The sequence below is a fragment of the Dryobates pubescens genome, chromosome 31 (assembly GCF_014839835.1).
Source record: "Dryobates pubescens isolate bDryPub1 chromosome 31, bDryPub1.pri, whole genome shotgun sequence".
Lineage (NCBI taxonomy): Eukaryota > Metazoa > Chordata > Aves > Piciformes > Picidae > Dryobates > Dryobates pubescens.
In genome coordinates, this window is record NC_071642.1 from 559501 (window position 1) to 582846 (window position 23346).

The 23346-nt window shown below is 61.5% G+C and overlaps 1 protein-coding gene across 1 annotated transcript in view; it reads right to left on the bottom strand.

Annotated features, from left to right (window-relative positions):
* ELL (elongation factor for RNA polymerase II) overlaps positions 1 to 22427 on the bottom strand; it is a 45365-nt gene extending 22938 nt beyond the window's left edge. The window contains exons 1-2 of the mRNA XM_054175159.1: positions 22287 to 22427; positions 221 to 268 (exon numbers count right to left, since the gene is read on the bottom strand). Of these exons, the coding sequence (XP_054031134.1) occupies positions 221 to 268; positions 22287 to 22421 (183 nt within the window). The 5' untranslated portion in view covers positions 22422 to 22427. The remainder of the gene's footprint in view (positions 1 to 220; positions 269 to 22286) is intronic.
* Positions 22428 to 23346: the final 919 nt, after the last annotated feature.

A 23346-nucleotide genomic window follows, 5' to 3' on the forward strand; every position in this document is an offset into this window, starting at 1 on the left:
TGCTGGGGTGCTGCTCTGGATTCAGCAGGGTGAGGAAGTCTCCTCTGGGGGGATTTGAACACAAAGAGGGGGAAGTTTTCCTGGAAAGCTGATCCACCTGCTCCAGGAGCAGACAATCCTTCCTGGGCCACATCTGCACCTCAGAGCAGCACTCCCTGCACTGGGAGCAGCACAAGCACCACCTCAGATTCATTGTACAGCAACCCCCAGAGAAACTTACCCCTTGGCTTCCTTGGAACTGGATTACTGGCTTGGAGGTCACAGCATCCTACAAAGACAAGCAGGGGAAAATAAGATTACCTTGGGGAGATCTGCAGCCCCAAGACTACTGCCAGAAGCCACTCAGCAGGGACTCTTCACCTGTGCTGTGCTTTGAAAGGACAAAGGCTCAGGGAAATGCACAGAACTCCAAGGGAGAGAAGAGAAAACCTTCTGAGACAGAAACTGGAGCAGCACCAGGGGTTACCCAACCCCACAGCAGGGGGGCTTGGAAGGGACCTCAGCAGATCAGCCAGTCCAAGCCCCCTGCTTGGGCACCCCTGAGCAGAGCCTGGCCCCAGCCTCTTGCCCCCCACAGCTCCTTCAGCTCTTGCTGAGCATTGCTCAGCTGCCCTCTGGGGCTGCTCTCCTCCAGGCCTCTCAGCAGCTCTGTAACCTCCTCTGGACTCTCTCCAGCAGTTCCCTGTGCCTCTTGAACTGGGGAGCCCAGGACTGGCCCCAGGACTGCAGCTGTGGCCTCACCAGGGCAGAGGAGGAGGAGAACCTCCCTCACCCTGCTGGCCACACTCTTCCTCATGCACCCCAGGGCACCCTTGGCCTTCTTGTCTGCAAGAGCACATTCAGCAGAAGCCAATCTCTGAGCACCCCCAGCCCAGCTCTTCCCTCAGCCCCACTGCAGGCACCAGGGAGCTCAGCTGTGTCTGTGTGGTGCTTATGTAAGGTTTGAGTTAAACTGTGGATATCTGAGAGGAAAAATTTATCCCAGCCCTAGGTCTGAGAACAGCCTAAGCACATTTTTTCCAGCAGAAAGCTGGCAGTTCCCTGCAAAAGCAAACTGCAGCCTCATTGCAACACCCTGCTGCCTGCTGCCCAGCTCAGCAACAGCCTCTGCCCCCACACTCCTGCCCTGCTGTCCCAAGAGCCCCCAGCTCCTGCAGCTCTGAACCCCCCCACAGAAGAGCAGCCCCAGAGGGCATCTGCTCAACACTCAGCAAGAGCTAAAGGAGCTGTGGGGCACAAGTGGCTGGGGCCAGGCTCTGCTCAGCAGTGCCCAGGGACAGGGCAAGGGGCACAAACTGGAGCCCAGGAGGCTCTATCTGAGCAGGAGGAGAAACTTCTTTGGTGTGAGGCTGCTGGAGGCCTGGGGCAGGCTGCCCAAAGAGGCTGTGGAGTCTCCTCTGGAGAGCTTCCAACCCCCCCTGGGCACTGTGCCCCTGGGGCAAGCTGCTGTGGGAGCCCTGCTGGAGCAGGGGGCTTCAGCTGGGTGGTCTCCAGAGGTCCTTTCCAACCCCACCATGCTGGGCCTGTGACCCCCCCAGGACTACAGGAGCAGACTGCTGCATCCAGCAGCACAAGAGTTAAGAGCCTGGGAGCTCATTTGCACCTCCCCTGAAACCTCTCTCAGTGCTGCCAGGCCAGGGGGGAAGGAGCTGAGCCCCAACTCGCTGACAGAACACAGCAGCAGATCCACCCCCGAGACAACACCTCTGCAGCCCAGCTGAGGGCATCACCCTCAGAGCCCATCCAGTGGGGGGCACAGACCTGCAGCACAGCCCAGAGCCTGCCCAGGGCTTCCAAGGGAAGGGCTGGGAGCTGACAGCTCCTGCTCAGTGCTGTGCAGCTTCACAGCCCCCAGACAACCTCCACGGAGGAACAATCAACAACCTCTTGCTGCTGGGCCAGGGAGCAGCGGATTCCTTGAGTGCCACGCACTGCATACCACAGCAGGCTGCTCACAGGGGCTGGCCAGCTCTGTGCTCACCCTGTCAGCATGTCCTGTGCAGCCTGGCCAGCAAGCCACAGGAGCATGCTTGAGCAAACAAGAACATGAAACGTGAGAGAAGAGGAAATGTGGATGTGGATGAGCCCAGCAGCCTCTCAGCGTGGAGCTGGGGGAGCCAAGCTGCACTCCTCTAGCCCTCAGCACGCTGAGGGACAGCCCCTGGAGGCTGATCAAGACAAGGACAAAAACAGGAGCAAGAAACCAGCAGCCCACAGGAGAGCCCAGGCTGGAAGGGACCTCAGAGCCCAGCCCCTGCCACGGCAGGGACACCTCTCAGCCAGACTCAGCTGCCCCAGGCCTCATCCAGCCTGGAAGCCTGAGCAGAGGGCAGGAGGAACAAGCAAGGGCCAATGAAGCCCAGCAGAATGCAGTGCAGACTGCTCAGATTCTCCACCACAGCTGGCAGGGGGTGTGCAAGCATCCAGGGAGAAGCAGGATGGGATGGGACAGCCCCACACAGGACCAGGCCAAGCTGGAACCCTCCCCAGGTCCTGCAGGGAAATCAGAGCTCATCAAGAGGCTGCTTGGAGAAGGCCTGGGCAGCATTTCCTGGCAGTCACACTGCAGGCACTGCTGGCTGGAAAGGGGTTGGCCTCTGCTCAGCACCGCTGCCCCTGTGCTCTCCTGGGGGCTCAGAGCCACAAACACAGCAGCAGCTGAGAGCTCCTTGTGCTGGCACAGGGGAATTCACTCTGTGACTGAAAGCTTCCTGCACACCTCTAACAGCAGCAGCTCCTGAGGAGGGCAAATTGAGACTGGAGATGAGGAGGAAATTCTTGCCAGGGAGGCTGGGAGCCCCTGGCACAGGCTGCCCAGGGAGGCTGTGGATGCTCCCTCCCTGGAGGTGCTCAGGGCCAGGCTGTGTGAGGCCCTAAGCATCCTGGGCTGGTGGGAGGGGTCCCTGCCCATGGCAGGGGCTGGCACTGGCTGATCTGTAAGGCCCCTTCCAGCCCAGGCTGTGCACCTCTGACTCTTTGAGGCCTCTCCCAACCACAATTCTATGAAACTCAAAATTCCTCCTCAGTTCTTTGCCTCTGGCTCCTTTGTGCTCCTGCTGCCCACACAGCCTGCTCCAAAGATAGGCACAAACCCTCCTCCTCTTCCTCCAGCTTCTCAGAACAGCTGGGTAGAGGACAAGAAAAGAGAAGGGTCAGCCCCAGCTGGGGAGGAACTCACTTCAGACAGAGCCAGGGGCCTGAGGGAAGGTCCTGCAGCAGTGAGCAGAACTTCAGCACTTCCATTGTCATTTCAGACCACGGCAAGCTCTGCACAGCAAGCCAGACCCAAAGCAAAGCAAATGCACCCAGTGCCTGGCTGTGACAGGCTCACAGGAGCCTCCTCAGAGTCCCACAGTTCATTAGCAGCAAGAGCTATAAATCCCATGGGAAAGGAATACCTTGGAATAGCCTCACAACTCCCAGGCACTCGCTGGGAAGTTTGCTGCTCCGCAATTAGCTGCAGCTGGCCCAGGAGAGAAGCCCTGAGCCAGGCAGAGACAAAAGGCTTCTCCCAGACCTTCCTCTACTCCAGGGCTTCTATTTACCTCCTCCCAACAACACAGCAGTGAAAAAGCCTCCTGAACATTCTTTTCTGTGCCACATCTGTCACCTCTGGAGCTAACCCACCGTGGTGCCCTGCAGGGCAGTTTCCATCGGCAGTGTCAGCCCTCCCGCAGGGCGCAAAGAGGCTGCAGATGGGATCCAGTCTGAGGCCTGGCACCCACACATCCTATGGCATGTGTGTTGACCTAAGCCTTCCAGACCTCTTCATACCCTCCACAGGCCTCAGTATTCAACCCCAACCTTCTCAGAGTCCTGGGAACCCGAGTACAGCCCCAAGCCCTGAAGCAAAAGCTGAGCTTCCTACTGAGGAGAGGACTCAGCAGCCACAGCCGGGGTGCTCCGTGCCAAGGGGAGGAAAGAAGCCATGGGAATGCTTCTGGAGGGTCCCTCTACCTCCTTCCAGGGATGGGCACCTGCAAAGCCCCCATGCAGGAAGAGATCTGGACAGTGAGGGTGCTGGGATGCTGCAACAGGTTGCCCAGAGGAGCTGTGGAGGCCCCAACCCTGGAGGGGTTCAAGGCCAGGGTGGATGAGGCCCTGGGCAGCCTGGGCTAGCAGGAGCCAGCAGGGACCCCTGGCGAGGGGCTGGAGCTGGATGATCTCTGAGGTCCCTTCCAACCCAACCCCTTCTGTGATTCTCTGAACCTCCCTGGGCTGCAGTCCCCAGCCTGAGCCTTCCCTCGCTCCTCCTGAGCTCACCCTGTTTATCTCTCTGATAAGCAAAGTGCTGTCAAGCTGCAGCTGCCTGCTGGGCCCAGCTCCACCCCATTCCCTCAGCCCAAGCCTGAGAAGCAGGATGTGTCTGGGGCAGAGGCTTTTAACACAGACCATGTTTGAAAAGGTGCTTCTGATGCAGGCTGAGGAGCTGGGGAGCCCCCAAGGGCTCTGGAGTTTGCATTTGTTCTAATCTACCCCTGCCCTTAAGGTGCATTAATGGCTGCACATTAGCTCTGCAGTCCTAAGGCCCCTCCAGAGCCCAGGCACACAGCACTGCAATGAAACCAAGGAGAGCTTTCAAGCCACCAGGCAAAGCGCTGGGCTGGACCTTTCCAAGCTGCTAATTGCTGGAACTGCCAAACCCACCCAGCCCTGCCCGGAGCTGCAGCTTCAAGAGGGCTCTGAGAGCACCACCGTCACTTCCCCGCCGGGGTCACAGCCCAGGAGCTTCCCCAAGGAAGGGAGAAAACAACTTTTATTGAGAACTTATTTAAATGCCAGCTCAAAAACCCCAACACAACCCCCCTGGAACTGCTCTGAGTCACAGGATTTCACCACTGCCAGCTCCTCGAGGCTGCAGGGCAAGCACTGAGCAGCAGAGCTGCTGCCCCCCAGGACATCAAGAAACGCAGGGGGGGGACACCAAAATAAAGCCCAAACTACCTTTGAGTAAGTTCAGAGCAAGACACATGATGGGGCTGGGCAAAGCCTGGCTGAAAGCTTTGTGCCTGCACTGTATAAAGCAGGCAGCCAGCCCCTCAATGGACAATAGCTTGTATCAGCAGAGCAGAGAGCAATTAAACTCCACTGTCATCAAGATGTCACCCCACAGGCACGAGAGCTGAGCCAGCCCTGCAGCCTGCTCTCACGCATGCCTGCAGCTCCTGAGCTCCCTAATCCGGGCTCAAAAGATCCTCCTGAGCCAAGCAGGGCAACTGTGGAGCCAGAGCCAGCCCCTGCTGCAGAGCCCAACCTGAGCGAGTGAGCAGGGGTGAGGCAGAGCCCCCCCGGTGCCAGGGGTGAGGCAGAGCCCCCCCCCGGTGCCAGGGGTGAGGCAGAGCCCCCCCCCGGTGCCAGGGGTGAGGCAGAGCCCCCCCCGGTGCCAGGGGTGAGGCAGAGCCCCCCCCCCCGGTGCCAGGGGTGAGGCAGAGCACCCCCCCGGTGCCAGGGGTGAGGCAGAGCACCCCCCCGGTGCCAGGGGTGAGGCAGAGCCCCCCCCCGGTGCCAGGGGTGAGGCAGAGCCCCCCCCCCCGGTGCCAGGGGTGAGGCAGAGGCCCCCCCCCCCCCCCCCCCCCGGTGCCAGGGGTGAGGCAGAGCTCCCCCCCCCCCGGTGCCACAGCTGTTGTGCCAGGTGGGCTGGGAAAGGAGCTGCAGAGCGCCGGGCCCGCGCCAGGGCAGTGCTGGGGCAGCGCCAGGGCTGCACAGGGCAGTGCCAGGGCAGTGCTGGGGCAGCGCCAGGGCAGTGCCAGGGCTGCACAGGGCAGTGCCAGGGCAGTGCTGGGGCAGCGCCAGGGCAGTGCCAGGGCAGTGCCAGGGCAGTGCCAGCTGCAGTGGTTTCCAGGGGCAGGGCAGCCCTGGAAGCGTGGAGCTGAGGCACTGCCTTCCAGGAAGGACATGGAGAGCAGGCTCAGCCCCCGGCAGAAGCCATCACTGCCGCCTGGCACCGAGCTGCCTCCCGTGGCTGTGGCTGCAGCAGGGCCACCCGGCCTGGATCCTGGAGCTGCCCACAGCACAGACCAAAGCTGCAGACTCCTCCCCAGCGGCAGGAACCACCCAAGGACTTCCTGCAACCCCCAGTCCCAAGCAGCTGCAGCAGTGCAAGCCGCCCGAGCAGCTCCTCCAGGGCTCTGAGCCGGACACCCGGCTGCCCTGCAAGTCCCCAGCGGGCTGGGCTGCAGGAGGGGCTGCAGGGGGCTGCCCCTGCAGGAGCAGCAGGCTTTGCTTTTGCAGACAACGGGTCTGGGGCTCCCAGAGGTCGCTGGGCAGTCAAATCTCCTGTCCCCAGAGGAAGAGTCACCTGCTAGGGGAAGGCTGCTGCAGAGACACAGCGAGGGCAGAGCAAGCCCAGGGGTGGACACAGGCAGAGCCCAGGTCACTCACAGCCACACCTTCCCTTGCAGATGGCCTCTTGGTCACTGGATCCCAGCACTGCTGCTCCCAGGTGTCCAGCAGCTCTGCCTGCTGTGGGGGCACAAAGCAGCTGCAGCTGCCCACCTGGCAAGGCTGGAAAGCTGTGCACTGCCACAGCCAACAGGAGGGGACCTGCAGCCAGGGTCACAGGCAACACAGAGTAGAAGAAACAGGAAAAGATCAAAGCTGGGTTTGTGGCACCCAGGGCCCCCAGCTCCCAATTAACTCAGAGAGAGTTCTGTACCTCCAGCACTGCTGCAGAGCCAGATCCATCTGGGGATCCCAGCTGGGAGACTCAAGCTCCTCTCCCCACGGCACAGCTCTCCCTTCTCCTGCCTGTGTTTTCATCTTTGCTTTTCTGGGGAGTCCAGGGACACCTCCTCCTCATTAAGCCCAGCAAGAGAAGCAATAATCATCAAGTCTCAGCTCTTGATGCCTGACACCAGACTGCCAGGAGAGCTGCAAGGTTGAGTCTCTGCAGTTCAATCGCTGCAGCCTCCCACCGGTGTCGCTGGTAACGAGCTGGGGGCTGCTCAGGCTGTGCAGCAGGAGCCCAGCAGCCAGCTCCCCCAGGGCCTGGGAAGCAAGGAGGGGAGGGAAGGCTTCTGGGGGGAAAAGCATCCCCTGCATCCCTGTGCAGCTTTCACTCCCAGCACCACTGTCCAGGCTGCCTGGTGGCCAAGGCCAAGCATCCACAGCAGAAGACACTCTGCAGTGCTCAGGAGGTCTCCATCCCAGCTGCAGCCCCTGGCACTTTTGATGCAGTTGCATCTTTCCTCAAACCAGGTCTCCTTTCTTGCTGCTGGGTTTTCTGCCTCCACTACTTCCTACTAAAGGCTGCTCCAGACCCTGACACCAAGAACCAGCTGTGCTCAAAGTTACTTCTCAGTCAGTGCTGCACTCTTGAATCAAAACTGCCCACACCTGCCCAGGCTTTCTCCCAGGGCCTTGGGCAGCCCTGCCCAACCCAGTCTCCAAGACTGAGCTTCAAGCACACCCCTGCCTGCTCCACAAGCACATCAAAACCCAGCAGAGCTCTGCACAAACTGCCAGGGCTCCTTGCTTTCCCCCCTCTGTAGCTCAGACCAGGAGCCACAGAAGGCAAAGCAGGGCTGCAGACAGCAAGCTGCAGGAGCCCTTCCCCAGGCACCGGCGCAAAGGCAACGCTGCCCTGGCAAGCCAGCACCAGGAGCCAGAGCAGAGGCTTTGAGATCAGTCCTGGCTTTGCTCTTGCAAGCAGCTCCAGTCTGGAGTCTGGGGGCAAGGGAAATGAGCACAGCCCAAAGCCTCACTCCCTGGTCAGAGGAGCAACCCTGCAGTGCTGCGCTTAGAGGAGGGGAGCAAAGGGTTTGCAACCCAAGCAACGAAGCCTGAAGCGGGCAGGAGCCTGTGGCCTGCATCCAGCCCTTCCTCCAGAGCAGGGTCTCTCAGCACAGCTCAATCTGTTCAGATACTGGAAGTTAAAGATAGGGCACAAAAAAGGAAGGTAAATATTGGCATTGCTAAAGTGCAGGCAAAGGAAAACAAACTCTTGGATGTGCTCTTGGAACAGTGGGTTTGCTCTGCAGCAGTTTTCAACAACAAACAATTCCACAAAGACATTTCCTGGGCTGCCCCCAAGGGCTGGGAACCAGGGTCAGCAGACCTCCAGAATCCCAGAATGGGCTGGGCTGGAAGGGACCTCACAGCTCAGCCAGCTCCAAGCCCCTGCCCTGGGCAGGGACCCCTCCCACCAGCCCAGGCTGCTCAGGGCCTCAGCCAGCCTGGCCTTGAACACCTCCAGGCAGCCACAGCCTCCCTGGGCAGCCTGTGCCAGGCTCTCCCCAGCCTCCCTGGAGAGAATTTCTTCCTCCTCTCCAGTCTCAGTCTCCTCTTCCCAGCAGCTCAAAGCCATTGTCCCTCTCACCCTGGCACTCCCAGCCCTTGTCACAAGTCCCTCCCCAGCTCTCCTGGAGCCCTTCAGGTACTGGAAAGCTGCTCTGAGGTCTCCCTGAAGCCTTCTCCTCTCCAGGCTGAACAGCCCCAGCTCTCCCAGCCTGGGCCCATGGGGGAGGCTCTCCAACCCTCTGAACACCTTCATTGCCTCCTCTGGACCCTCTCCAGCACTTCCATGTCCCTCTTACTAAATATTCACTGAATGTTATGGGTTGGAAGGGACCATTGAGTCCAGTCCCCTGGCAGAGCAGGACCACCTGGGGCAGGTCACCCAGGAACACATCCAGGTGGGTTTGGAATCTCCCCAGGGAAGCAGACTCCACCACCTCTCTGGGCAGCCTGCTCCAGGGCCCCAGCAGCCTCACAGTGAGAAGGTTTTTCCTTCTGCTCATGTGGAAGCTCAGCTTCAGCATCTGCACACATCTGCACTGCAAGGCAGCTGAGAGAGCCCTCTGCCTGGCCAGGATCCCATCCATGCTCCAAATCCCCTGGGTGCTCAGCTCTTGCATGCAAGGCTGCTTGTTTGTGAGCAGGGTTTTACTGGAGCTATCAGATGATCCTGGTGAGTTGGGAAAGGACTGAGGAGGGAAAAAACAACAGCACAAACCCAGCACAACAGACTGGAGAAAGGAAACTGAGTCACCCCAACCCCCAGCTCTGCTGAAGGTGACCAGCAGCTCTGCCTCTCCCTGCAGGCTTTGCTTCAACACCTCCAGGAGCCAGGGATCATTAAGGGGTTTAGATTTGCTCAGATTAATATTTCAAAAGCCATTCCTGTAGTACAAGACACTGAATGCAGGCTTTGTGCCTCCTCTGGAGGGAGAGGGAGCTCTGCCTCTCTGCTGGGGACGTGGCCACCTCTGCAGGCAAGCAGAGAGCACGCTGGGGGCTCAGCTGCAGTCCCCTGGCCCAGCAGCACCCAGCTCCGAGGGGACACTTCTCACCAGTTGGCCTTTCTGCAGCAAGAGAAGCTCTGGCTGGGGACTGTGGGGGTGGAGCCCTTTCTGCTCTGCTTTCCCCCAGAGGCTCACAGCAGCTCCCCAGCATTGCTGCCCCTGAGCCTTCCCCCCCCCAGCAGGCTCAAGCTTGGAGCAGGGACTCGGCTCAGAAGTGGGCAGCCCCAGAGCCTGGAGCCATGGAACGCAGCAAGGCTCAGAGCTGCTCCCCTCCTGCAGGGCAGGCAGCAGGAGCTGGCTGGGGCACACCTGCTGGGAGCACACCACAGGGAGGGGACAAGCAGGGCCCCAGTTCCACAGAACCAGAGTTCCACACTTCATAGAATGGATTGGGGTGGAAGGGACCTTCAAGGTCATCCAGTCCCAGCCCTCTGCCACGGGCAGGGACACCTCCCACCAGCCCAGGTTGCTCAAGGCCTTGAACAATTCCAGGCTTGGAGCCTCCACAACTTCTCTGGACAGCCTGTTCCAGTGCCTCCACACCCCCCTGGGGAAGACTTCAGCCCCAGATTTAGAGCTGAGACCTGTCTGGGTTGCTCACCAGCAGGAGCTCTCCTGTTCTCACCACCTCTGGACACACTCCACCTGGGGAACACAGCTGGGTGGTATGTGGGGACCTCACCACTCCATTTACTGGAGGCCTCAGGGCTGCACTGCTACCTCCAAAGCCAAGAGCTTCCAACCTCAGAGCCCAGATGAGGTTAAGAGAGCAGGAGCTGCACAGAGGAAGGAAGCTGAGTGCTTAACAGCCCAGCTCCAGCCTGCACAGCTCTCAGGCAGGATTTTAAACCCACAACCTTCCAGCTCCACTCAAAAGCAAGATCTCCTTGAAGCCCCAGGAGAGCAAGAAGGGCTGAGGGCTCCAGCAGTGCCAAGCAGCCCCAAGCCTGTCTGAAAGGAAGGAGGAAGGATCCTCTTCAGTGGCACCAGGTGGGTTCCAGTGACACTGAGGCACTTGGGCTCAGGACCTCAAGCCCCAGGGCCGAATGTGTGCAGCCAGCTCAAGCCAGTTAGAAGTAAACCTCTCAATGACTGCCACCATCCCCACTGCACTCTGCTGCCTTCCAATCACTTGTTGTGGCTGGGTTGTTTTGTTGCTGTTTTACAGCTATTTTTCTTTCACCCATCAGGTTCCAAAGCTGCTCAGCCAGCAGCAGAAGCTGGTTAATTACAGCAAGGAAGCTGCACAGACTGCCAGCAAGGCTACAGGCGCGGGGAGCTGCTGGAGGAGGAGCTGTCACATCCCAGGCAGGGGATGCAACAAACAGGTAACTCACCTCTGCAGACCCAGTCAAGGCAAGGCTGCTCTCAGGGCCAGGGTGCTCCCTGAGCAGCCCTCCCAGCTGGCTGTGGCAGGCTGCTGCTGCAGAGCAGGAGGCATTTAATTTGCTCCCATTACAGCGAGCGATTAAGCACAGCAGCACTGGGTTACAACCCAGAGCAGAGGCAGGGAAAGCTCAGCAGCTGACAGCTGCTCCTGACCTACTTTCAACTGGAGAACAGTCAAGGAGCCGAAGAGGCTGAGGCGAGGCTGAAGGTGCTGAAGTTCCAGTGCTGGAGCTTGGAGTGCTGGGGAGCAGGGTTAGAGCCCCAGCCCCCAGACAGTCAAACTACCACAGAGCTGCTCAGGAACCAGGAACTGAAGGCTCAGGAGCTGCAGTTCAATGGCAAGTGACATCCTGGGGAGGAGGGACAGGAGGGCTTGAGCAAGAGGAGAATGAAGCAAGAGAGGCACTGTGGGACCTCCATCCACCTCCTCTCCCCCTGGCTGAGTGGTGGCTGTGGGGCAGTGAGAAGCCAAGGCTAGGAGGAGAGATCCAGGGTCTGAAACACAGCAAGGAAGCACCCAGCAGCCCAGGCTGGGTTTGAAGCTCATCAAGAAGCAGTGAGCTGCTGGCCTGCCACGGCAGAGCTCTCACTGACCTCTGTACCACCCCCTGCATCACCGAGCTGCTGAGAACAGGGGGAGCAGCACCAAACCCCCAAAGCCAAGCAAGCAGCCCGCTCCCACGGCTGGGAGAGCGACCTTCTGCTTGTTTGCACTCATTTGAGCTCAAAACAACAACAAAGCAGCCACCTGCCAGCGAGGCCGGGCAAGAGGCAGCGGTGCCAGCGCCGTGCCTATCACCCAGGGCAAACAGGAGGGGCTACCAGTTAATGAACAACACAAGCCTCAGGCTGGGCTTTCACAGTGCTTTCTCCACTTGCATGGGAGCACAGAGATCTGAGCCCCAAGTGCTCCCCCAGGCCTCCCCCCCTTCAGGGCCCAGGAGACACTAGGGCTGGGTCACCGCCTAGGTGACCGTGAGGAGCTCCTGAGGGGCTGCTGCAGCACCAGCCTGGAGCTCATCTGCCACAGCCCTGCTGCTTGTCTTGCAGGAGGGAAAACCACACTGCAGAAAGGCAAGAGAGAGGGGCTTGAGGGAGCTGTGCAACCATCCCTGAGCAGATCTCACTGCTGAGCCCAGGAGAACAAGCCTGGGCCAGTCTGCTCCCTGTGCCCAGCTCCATCCTATTGACACTTAAAGGGAAGCATAATTAGCAGTCTGCCAAAGCTCTGCTTCAGATGGTCTTCAGACATTCCTCAGTCAGAGCCAGCCCTGGAAAAGGTTCTGACAACCAGAGCCAGCAGGAACCCAGAGCAGTGCCCCCAGCACCCCCCAGGAGCTGCAGCAGGATGCTCTGACAGGGCTGCTGGCGGCTCGGGCACAGAGCGGCTCCAGCTGAGCAGAGCTCTGGGGACACCACAGGGGTTTCCCACCATCTCCCAGGGAGACTGAGTGATGAAGTGATCACAAATGCCAGGCTCTCCCAGCACTGAGAGCAGCTGCCTGCAGAACCCTCCAGCTGGAGGCCCTGGGAACCAAGTTCAGTGGGTCCTGGGCCCTGTCACAGCCTCCTGCCGTTCCCTACCGTGCTGCCAGCAGCCTCCCCCAGCACCAACCCCAGGGGTGCCGGCTGCCTCCCACAGCAGAGCGCAGGCAGCTGGCTGGAGAAGCCACCACCAAGTCAAACAAGGTGCTGCCTCTCCTCCAGCCAGCAGCACAGAACCTCCCCTGTTCCAGCTGCCTCTGTTTGCACTGCCAGGCTGGTCAGGAACAAACCTGCTCCAAAAATACAGCGACAAACAGCAGAAGAAAGAGCACTCTCTTCTGCACTGGCAAGGCCTCTGCTCAGCACTCAGATGCTGCCTGGCTCCCCACGAGGACACCTGTGAAAGTTCAGCTCACACCAAACCCCAGAAAGGAACAGGCAGAATGCTCAGATAAGAGGAGGGAAAACATTCCCCTGCTGCCCAAACACAGCCTGGCCACGCAGCTGCCACAGGGCTCCCAACCCCCCTGAGAGCTCACACAGCACAGCAGCTCTGCTGCCTGGCAGGGGACAGAGGCAGCTCCTCTCGTTCAGCCACGCAGGAGCTGTGGTGTGGCCCTGAGCTGGCTCTCCAGGGCCTGCCCAGGGCTTGGGGTCTCAACCCAGCAACTTGTGCAGGCTCCAGGCTGCTGAAGTGCTCTGCTTCAGCAGAGTCCACCCGAGCTCAGCATTACAGTGTGCAGCTTCCTGCTGTCACTGGCCATAAATTCAGCCTTAATGACAAGCTAAAGGCCTCTGTGTGGAGTGCAGTGGCCTTAACTGGGGGAGGGACCAGAGGCTGCAGCGAGATGCAGGCTGCGCCTCCAGACACTGCCCCGGCGCACACGCGGGCAGCCGGCAGCGCCCCTGCAGCACCAACCCCCCTGGGCACTGCAGCTCTCTGCCCTCCCTCATGGAGAGCCCCACGAGGAAAGTGGCCTGGCTGCTGAGGCAGGGATCCCCACTGCTCCCTTCTCATGCACATTAACAATTCCCAAGCCGCAGGGGATCAGCCCACGGGGAAGTGTCTGCAGCGGCTTTGGGTCAGCACTGAGCCCCAGGCCAGCTGAAGGGCCTGCTCCAAGCAGCCCTGAGCCAGCCCAGCTCTGTTCATCCATTACTGACTCACCCCCTTCCCATCCCCACACTTCCACAGGTAAGAAGCTGCTGTGTGGGGACTCTCCATCAGCACCGCCCTGCTCCCAGCCTCCAGCCTGGGAGAGCTTCATCAGAAGCTGCTTGGCTGCAGCCCTCTCCTCTAGAGACCACCCCTCCCCCCTGCAGGCAGCAGAGGGCTGGCAGCCACCCACCACACATCTCAGGCCACCTCTGAGGTGCAGGGGACCCAGCAGCTTCAGAACCTGCAGATCAGCCTCCCTCTCCTGTCAGTGGCCTGAGGGAGAGTGGCCCTCAGCCAGGCAGCGCAGCAGCAACTTCCCCACCGAAAGCTCCTGAGCCTGAAGAGCAGGGGGGGCACAGGCAAGCAAAGGGCTCCTTCCTCACTGGGTATCCAGGGGGAGATAAGGGAGCTGAGCTCGTGAGGGCTGCCCACAGAGGGCAGGCAGGGAGCAAGGTCACTGTCACAGGGGTCACTGCAGGCACTTTTCAGAAGAAATTGGCCAGCAGAGCTCCCACACACTTCTTAAGGGACTATTTATGGGAGCAGAGGTTGTTCTTCACTCTGAGAGAAGCAGCAGAGGTCAGGATTTGGCCTTCAGCAGCCCTGAGAGACGAGCAGACCTGGAAGCAGCCACAGGTACCACCAGTGCTTCCCCAGACCTCTGCTGAGGCCACAAGAACCACTGCTGAGGAGCAGGGTCCTGCCTGGCCCCCAGCAGAGGCTGCTGGAGGAACCAAAGCCACCCATGACAAAGCTGCCAGGCTCTGGCCCAGCTCTTCACCTGCAGCTTCACTCTGAATCACAGCTCACACCTTGCTCTGGGGTGCTGCAGCCCCACAGCTCAGGCAGGTAATGAGCTGCTGCCACCTAACCAGGTCTGCCCCAGCACCACCACACCTCTGGCAGACGCAGAGGGAACGACTTCAAAGGGCCAGCAGCCCTTCAGCTCTCCCTGGGAGCAAGGGCTGCTCCCTCCTGCAGCCTGCCCCTGCAGAGGTGAGCCCAGGGATCGCTGCCTGGCTCCTTATATGGCTCCCAAGCACCATTTCCGCTTGCCCAAGCTCAGGCAGGGTGGAAAACTTTGCTTCCTCGCTACTCCACCCATGCTGGGCTCCAAGCAGCATCCACTGAGTGCTGGATCCGAGAGGGATGGAAGAAGTTACACTGCTGAGTGCAGCTCAGCCGCCGGGGGGAGGTGAAGCCAGGCTGGGGCAGCGGCAGGGCCTGGAGCGCCGGGGGAGCGGCAGGAGCCCAGGGGCAGGCAGCCATGCCTGGAGGGGCCTCAGCTCTCTGCACACCTCCTGACCAACCTGTCTTGCCCTGCAGGTGCACCTGAGCCTTCCACATCTGATGGCAGCAAGCTTCCCAGGTCCATCAGCAGTGGGGGACAGGATTTCCTTCCACTGCTTGATCCACAGGCTCTGGGCAGCAGGAGCTGTGCTCCCATCCCAGCTCAGCTGTACACAGTGTCCTGCACCAGCCCAACCTGCCCCTGAGGGCCCTGCTGGAGCCTGGCCTGCCCTCTGCTCACAGCAGGGTTAATGTGAGTGGGTCCCTGGCACCATCAGCTCCTCAGAGCATCACAGAGAAACTCTCCTGGTCACACCTGAAGTCACCTCCAAGCCCTGAGTTCTGCGAGGGCAAGAGGGCTGCCGGCTGAAAACGAAGCCCAGGAGCTGCAGGCAGTTAGACAACTGCTTCACCCTCACCCAGTGCCCTTTACTCTGTGGCTCCTCAAGGGTTTTGGGTCTCAGACTGGGGGCATCCTCACTTTTCAGCTTGGACTGCCTGTGCCAAGCCCATCCCTGCCTGCCCTGGGCCAGGAGCAGCAGGGAGAGATTCACCCCCAGCCGCCAGGGGCTTCTGCCTCCGAGTCCCCAGACAGCAGAGCCCAGCTCCTGCACACACAGATGACAAAACCAGGGGGGGTTAAGCCCCTTTGCCACCAAGTTCTGCTAACCCTCCTGCTCCCTTCTTGTTTCAGGGCTGGGGCAGACAGACACAGCCCTGCTTGGTTCTCTGGGAGAAGCCAGGAGCCAAAAACAACTGAACTCAGCGGCGGGGCTGGAAAGGTACAACACAGCTCACACAAACACAGAGTCTAGACACTGAAATGTGGAAATATGATTCAAGGAACCACAACTGGCACACAATGTATTGATTGCAGCCCATCCTGGAGCAGGCCCTCAGTGGGGAAGAATATAGAAGAAAGATTAAATGAGTGTCTTCCCCCTCAGCTGTAGAAGGGATGGCTCCTCTGGGCACGGGCAGAGGGGCTGAGCTGGCATCAGGCAGTCCTGCTGGGCTCCTGGGGAGGCTTTCCAGTAAAACATGGCTGCTCCTGCTGAGCAAGGACAACTCAGGCCTCCTGGCAGCACTGAGGACATGAGGAACAGCCCCGGGGGGCAGGTGGCTGCTCCTACCAAGGCCTGGTGCAGCGGCTGAGCTACGCCGGGCTCGGGGTGAGCGCCGCGCAGCCAGGAGGATCCTTGTGCTGCTGAAACCCAAAGGCTGCAGAGGGCTGGGCCCCAGCTGGGCTTGGGAGGTCGCAGGGTGCCTGTGGACCACCACCAGCACGTCTGGACACCGGCCTGAAGCCTGTGTGTGCTGTCAAACCCAACAGCATGGCCTGAGCAGGGGCTGAGGTCAGCAGCACAGCTCCGGGTCCGCCGGCAGCGCCACGCAGACCACCCCTGGAGGTGCTGCCCCAGCCTGTGCCCTGCTCCCCTGCACAGCACTGTGCCCCAGGACCATGCCCAAGGCCTCCCTGGCAGGCTGCAGGTCCTGCCCAGGGGAACAAAGAGGAACTGGTGGTGGCAGCTGGCCTTGGTTTGCCACAGGTGCCTCGGGCTGGGGCATTCTCTGCCGGGGAGCAGGAGCCAAGAGAGGCTCTGCTGCAGAGGGGGAGAGCAGAGAGTTAACTGCCACCAGAATGTGCCAGACCAGGGCAGACTCAAGGTGGGTGGAGGTGGGCAGCTAAGTCAAGCAGTGCTCAGGAGCAGTGGCTTTGAGCTAAACAAATGCTGGTTTCTTTAAATTCCAAGAGGCACAAATCCAATGTAAAGAAAGGAGAGCCCGAGGCAGGCAGCAGGGCTTCTCCTGGGCTGCCTTCTCTGCAGCAGTGCACACAGGGCTGCCTTTGGAAGCCTGCTGGCCCAGCACTGCTCTGCAAACCCCCTGCTGAGGGCTTTGTGCTGCTCCAAGGCAGCCCTGGGTTACCACCCGTGTGGAAAAGTTGCCTCCCGCACATGGGATGTCCCTAGGCAACACAGGAGCTACCAGAGAGACCTCCTATCAGCAAATCCCAGCTGCCTGCATCTAGGTCAGGCTAAGGCAGGTTGCTGTGCTGCTGTCTGCTCTGTGCCCACCCTGGATCAAGGCTCAGCAGAGCTCAGGTTAGCAGGCTGCTTGTTCTTCACCAGCACTGAGCCCACTCCACATAATGGCTCCTCCAGAGGCAGCATCCACCTTAATTATTCAGAGGTAACTCGATCTCCACCTTCCCGACATGACAGCCAGCTGATGGCTGCTTCCCCCCCCCAGCACCTCCTCTCAGACCCCCAAACCCGACCCAGACCAGCCCCGGGAGGGCTCCGGGCCGAGGCTGCCGGGCACCCAGCGCCTCTCGGCTCTGCCCAAAGCCCTGCAGCCGCCCTGCCGCTCCAGAGGCACTCTCCCGTGCACCAGCAGCAAAAGCACCAAGTCAGCCCAAATGTGCTCTCCCGGCAGGGATTAGCTGGCAGGGAGCAGCAGGGCGGTGACGCAGGCAGCCTGTCCCTTCCCACTCCCCAGCCTGCACAAGCAGCAGGGACCCGGAGGGGCTGCGCCCCGCGCCGGGCAGCGCCACGCCGCAAGGGGCTGCACAGCGCCGGGGCAGGGGACAGCCGCAGCCCCCAGGCACACCTCAGAGCAGCCCTGCCCAGCACCCGCGGCTGCTCTGCTCTCCCTGCAGCCAGCCCTGCACAGGTGAGCTGCGGCCACCGTGCCCCGGCCAAGCAGCACCCTGCCAAAACCCAACTGACCAGGGCAGAGCACCCCCGGGGGGGCTGAGGGGAACCCCCGGGGGGGCTGAGGGGAACCCCCTGCTGCTGGAGCATCGGCTCCCGGAGCTGCCTGGTGAGCGGCAGGACCTGCTGCAGCACACAGTGCCCAGCTGAGAGGTCAGCGGGAGACGGACTGCCCCGAGGAGACCTCTCGGCATGCTGTGCTTGGTCAGATGCACCTCAGACAGAGGGAAAAGCGAATCCCAGCAGCTTCCCTCCCAGCCTTCGCGGCTCAGTGCAGCAAGAAAGCGGCCCCAGGATGTGCTGAGCGCCAGGTGGGGGCTGGACACAATCACCACAGCCCAGCTGCTGGAGCCACTGATAGGAGGGGGCTGAAGCAGCCTGCTCACACAGCTCGGAAAACCCCACCCAGCCTCCCCAAAATAATCTAAGGGTTAGCCTCCAGCCCGGCCTCCCCTAGCACTGCTACAGCACCAAGCTGCCGCTGCCCAGACTCGGCTGCTGGGACTCAGGCTGCAGCACTGCCCGGCCCACAGCAGCTCCTGCTCGCGGGGCAGCCCCACCAGCCACAGGGACTCTGCCCCAAACTTTCTGCTCTCCCTCAGCAGTCACCAAGCAGCCCCAGGGATGCACTCTGCTACCAGGAGGAGAGGGAAAAAAAGGCATAATGGGTTTCTAATTTGCCACCGAATCCCATAGCAACTGAACGTCACTTCAGATGTAAATTACAGACAATTCCTCCCCATGCAATTTGAAAAGTACAGAGATGAATCTGTAATTTGAGCAGCTCAGGGCTGGATGGGCAGAGGAGCAGCTACCGAGAGCGCCGGGGCAGCCCCCAGCGCCTCGCAGCCCCCTGCCCGCGGCCGGGAGGTGCCCGCGGGCTCAGGCCGGCAGCAGCAGAGCAGCTGGGCGAGTTCTGCAGAGCCTGCCCCGATTCTGCTGATGGCAGGGAGCTGTGCCTGTGCCATCGGCTGCCTCTCCAGCCAGCCTCTGATTCATGCGCTCCTGTCACCGACTCACGCTGCCGATGTCGTAAGAGCTTCGGCTCTGACGGACTCCGGCATCAGGGAATTAATGGGACAGGAAAAAACAGGTTGCAGGAAAGCAGGGATGATGCAAAAGGGCTCTGAGATAATTCAATGAACTCTGATTCGAAAGCTGCCTCCTGACACCTGCGAGCAGCTTTCAATTCCCCAGTCAGCAGGAACAGCTTCGCCCTCAAGACCCTCTGATGACAGCAGGAGCCTTCATTTTGTGCTTCCTGCCTCCAACACGGCAAGATGAAGGCTTCCACAACAACCTGCTCAGAAAGGTCTTTCAATAAGCAGAGACTACGAGGGGGGAGTTTAACCCAAACCCCTCCTGCAGGCAGCAGGACGGGGGGGAAGCAGGGGGCAATGTGCTGCAGTTCGTGCAGCCCCCAACCAACATCTGTGCCCCTGACCTGCCAAGGCCCCCCCGGCAGCCAGGCACTGGCCCCAGCTCACAACACTCCCTGTGGCAGAGGGGTAGGAGTGGGGCAGGAGGGGGCTGAGCTGCTGCAGCTGGTGTTGACAGAAGCAGGGCTGCTACTACCCTCCTTAGACCCTCCTGACACCACCATGCTGGCAGCAAAGCCAGCCTGGGGCCAGCCGCCGAGCCCAGCCTGGGGCCAGCCGCCGAGCCCAGCCTGGCCTCCGCAGGCCTCAGTTAGGTCAACACATCAGCTGCAGGTATCAAAGGTGTGCGGCTGCAGCCTGCATCCACCAGGCAAGCTCACCAGTCCTGCTCCTCGAGACTCAAAGAGGGCCTTTAAATACCTGACAGTCAGGAAATGCCCAGCTGAGAGCTCCAGGAACAGCCCCAGCGCTGCCACCAGCCCCTGCACTGCCGCAGGAGCTGGGCACCTGCTGCCCTCTCACTTGGCAGCGTGGGGGAGATTCCTCATGCCCCAAACCCCCCGAGATGCTGCCAGGACAATGGGGGTGAGAAGCCTGGGCCGAATGCCCCAGCTGGGGACATGCAGGTGTGCTGGGAGAGGACACAACATCCCATCAGAGAGGGCCCAGGGTGGAGAGAAGGAGAGAGGCAAACAAGGTAGGAGCAGAAGGAGCTCCCTCGTGCCTCGGCAGGGGCAGCAAGGAAGCTGGAGGCAGAGCAGAAGTCGTAGGGAAAGTCATGGCCTGGGTCTGGGGGGGGCAAAGCAGAGCCTGCACAACCCCCAGAGGGAACACTGAGCACTGCCAGCTGCTCTTGGGTTACACTGCCTGAGAAGCAGGAGTTGGTTTAGGCTCACACAGCAGCCAGGCTCCATTTCAGCAGCGCTCACACTGACCTGGGACACGTTTGCCACCACTCAGCCTGCAGCTGCAGAGCTCAGCAGTCACCATTTCACAACCCTGGGGAGGCAGCTCTGGGGGCAGCAGGTTTCACAAGGAGCAGAGGGGACACTTGCAAATGTCACCTCTATGAAGCTGGGGTTGTTTTTCAGTTGTATCTCTTCCAGGTGAGCACAACCCCCCTGCAGAAAGGAATCCTCCCCAGGGGCTGGCAGCCCCTCGGCCTGGACCTCTTCAGCAGCAGCTCCATGGCCTCTGCACATGACACAACCAGAAGCTGGAACAGGGCTGAGCAGCAACACAGGCACCTGTGATCATCTCTTCACCAGGACACAGAGGACTGCAGAGAGAGCCCAGCAGGAGAGCCTCCAGAAGAGCAATCTCTGCCCAGAGCCCTGCTGCAGGCATGGTGCAGCTCCACACCAAGAACCCAACTGCTCTGGCACAAGGGACACTCCAGGCAGGCCAGCTGGCCTGGCAGGGTGATCAGTTCTGGATTATGTAATCCCAATGCATTATTATTAGACCAAGAACAAACTCCAGCAAAGCCACCCAAGCCCCTGCCCTGCCTGTTCCCTGGCAGAGGGACAGAGCCACGGCGCAGGGGTGGCCTGGCTGGGCAGGCTGCAGCTGACACCAAGAGCACTGCCGGATTCCAGGCCATTACACAAGGCTGCCCTCACCTCCACCACGCTGCGAGCCGAGCCCAGCCAGGAGGAGCCCTGGCAAGTTCGCTCCACGTACCTACTGCAAGCCCCCACGGGGCCAGAGCCTGGGCTGCCCAGGTGTGCCGCGGCGCTGCCGTCCGGCACCGCGGCGCTGGGGCTGGGCCGGGAGCTGCAGGAGCTGTTTATAGAAGTGCAGAGGGAGCAGATGTGCTCAACAGCCACTAATTGTGGCGTTATTCACTGCACAAACAAGCAGCTCCTCTGCCCTTATCCCTTCCTGCCCACTTAATCACCACTAGCCTTGGACTATTTCTCTTTCGGGTGGTGAAGGAAGCAAAGTTCATTAGCGGCCCTTGGCCACCAAGCAGCCCCCAGAGCAGACTTCACGTAGAAAATAAACCCCTGCTGTGCGACAGGGACCCAGAATAGCTTCCCAAAATATTTAACACAGCTGCCCAGACTCTTCCCACTCTCCCTCCCCCAAAAGGAGGCTGCTCCAATCTATAGGAAAAGCTTTCCCTTGCCAGCTTCTCTTTTCCTTCCTCCCGTCGAGAGGAAACCCCAGCAGGCAGCTCCGCCGGCGGCCCGGCCGCGGCGCTCCGGCTGCCGCCGGTGCCGATAAACACTCATTAAAGCACCCTCGATAACGCCTGGGCACAGTCATCACCTTCGTCCTCACGCAGAAATTGCCCAATTCAGGGCTGTGATGTAACCCACACCCTACATTAAAAATAGTGTTGTGACAACATATGGCTGATCCTACAGGAGCTGGCAGGCCGGACGCTCCTCATGACAAACGGCTTCGGTTCCCAGCTCCCCCCAGCCCCCCGCCAAGGTGAGGAGCCAGAGCCTGCCCTCCCGGGGTCGGAGGCGGCGAGAAAAGGAAACAATGATCATTGCAATAAAAATTACACCCCCCCGCACCAGGCAAACCCCGGCAAAAGGGCAGCCCCCAGCGCCGGCCGGCTCCATCCTGCCGCCGGCTGCTCTTCCCCTGCCTCAGCAGCGCTCTGGATGCGCTTCCAGGAACGACCTCGGCAGAGCCGCTCTGGAAATTTCAGATCGCGGCCCCAGGCTCAGCTGGTGCCCGCCCGGGGCAGGGAGCGGCGGGAGGGGGCGCGGGGGGCACGCACGGCTGGGTGCCCCCGGGAAGGGGGCAGCACGCAAGGCACCACCCCGCACCAGCTCGGGATGCCAGCACCGGGGGTGGAACCACGCCGCCACCCCCCCCCGCCACACGTCCCCGGGGACAGCCCGGCCCCCCCCGGGCCCTCGTCACGTTCACCGGGGGGGCCGCACCCTCTCACACGTTCACCGGGGGGAGGGGGAGTGTGGATCGGTGACCGTCGCTCCTCTCCCCAGCCACTTACCGGCGACTGACAGGGAGGGAGCCGAGAGCCGCCCTGCCCCCCCCGCCCCTTACGGCGCCGAGACCTCGGCTCCCAGGTCCCCCGGACAGCCACTGCGGAACGGGAGCCACACGCTGGATACCCCCGGCAGCTGCCGGGGGGGTTCATCGGCACCTCCCGGTGCCCCTCAGGCATATACCGGAGGCTCTTGACCCCTCTCCGGTCACCCACCAGGACCCCCAAACACTACGGAAAGGAACTGGGATAGCGCCGGGGCGTTACCGGGGGCAGGCACAGGGAGACCCCTGCGGTCTCCCTCAGGTGCCCAACAGTAGAATTGCCCCCCGCCCCCTCCGGTTTCCTCGGTCAGTGGCACAGACGGGACCGGGAGCTCCCCGCATCCCTCGATCCCTCACCGGGGAGGGCCCCGCACCGACCGGCCCCCCCCAGCCACGATTCTCCCGGTCACCCACTGGGGTCCGCCCCCCGTCACACACTCCGCAGTGGCAGGCCTGGGCCGCCCCCCCCACACTCGGTAAGGAAACCTCCCCTCCCCCCTTAACGACGCCGGTGCCAACCCCACCGGTACCGCCCGCAGGGCTCCGGCCAGGGCCTCGTGGTCACCGCTTGCCCACCGCGGGGCCGTGCCCACCGCCCCTCACCCCGTACCTTACAGGCCTGGTAGCTCTCGAAGGCGCGCAGGGCGCTCTCCGTGAGCTTGACGTGGAAGACGGAGACGCGGGTGCCGCGGCCGAGGCGGCCGCAGGACAGCCCGTACCCGCGCTCCGCCTGCAGCGCCGCCATCTTGGGACCGTCTCCCCCTCCGCGCCTGGGCCGCCGGGGCCTCCCGCCGCCACGCCACGCCCCCTTTATGCATTATTCATGAGCTCCCCGGCCGCGCCCCGCCTACCCGCGGCGCCTGTTGCTGGGGCGAGGAGGTGGGCAGCGCGCCCTCCCATTGGTCAAGCCTCGCCGGCAGCCGCGTCGGATTGGAGAGTTGAGGAAGAAGAGGGTGGGGATATGCAAATGAGGGCCGCGGGGCATGGCGGGGAGGGTGGTTTGGTGCAGCCCTCCAGCGCTGGAGGACCCTGGCGAGGGGGCGGCGGGCGGGCATCCCCCGGCTCCCGGGCATCCCCCCGGGGACGGCCTGTGTGTGCCCTCCCCCGGCAGGGCCTGCAGGCCCAGGCCTATCCGTGCAATCTTCTTCCCAGGACAGGGCCCCTAGGCCCCAGGATTCCCCCTGCCCCCGGGCAGGACCTGCAGGCCCGGGCATCCCCCTCCCGGGGCAGGGCCCGTAGGCCCCAGGTTCCCCCCGGCCCCAGAGCAGGGCCTGAGGGCACCCATGGCACACCTCTGTGCTTCCCAGCCAAGAAACCCCAGCCCCGGAGCATTCTCTGCCATGGAGCCTGCTCCCTCCTGGCAGAGCTGTGCAGGGTTCAAAAAATCCCCCACCCACCCCCCAAAATAAACAGCAGCCCCCACGGCAGCCAGGGATGTGTGGCGAGGGGGGGACCCAGCAAAGAGAGGGGGACCCAGCAAAGAGAGGGGGACCCAGCAAAGAGAGGGGGACCCAGCAAAGAGAGGGGGACCCCTCCTCTGCTGGCAAGGAAGAGGCCAAAATGCGAAGGAAGTTGTCCTTTATTTGGGAAGTTCACAGTTGATTTGGGGGTGGGAGGACAGTGCTACAACACCCCCCCTCCGTGAGCAGAGCTGAGACAGGAACAGCAGC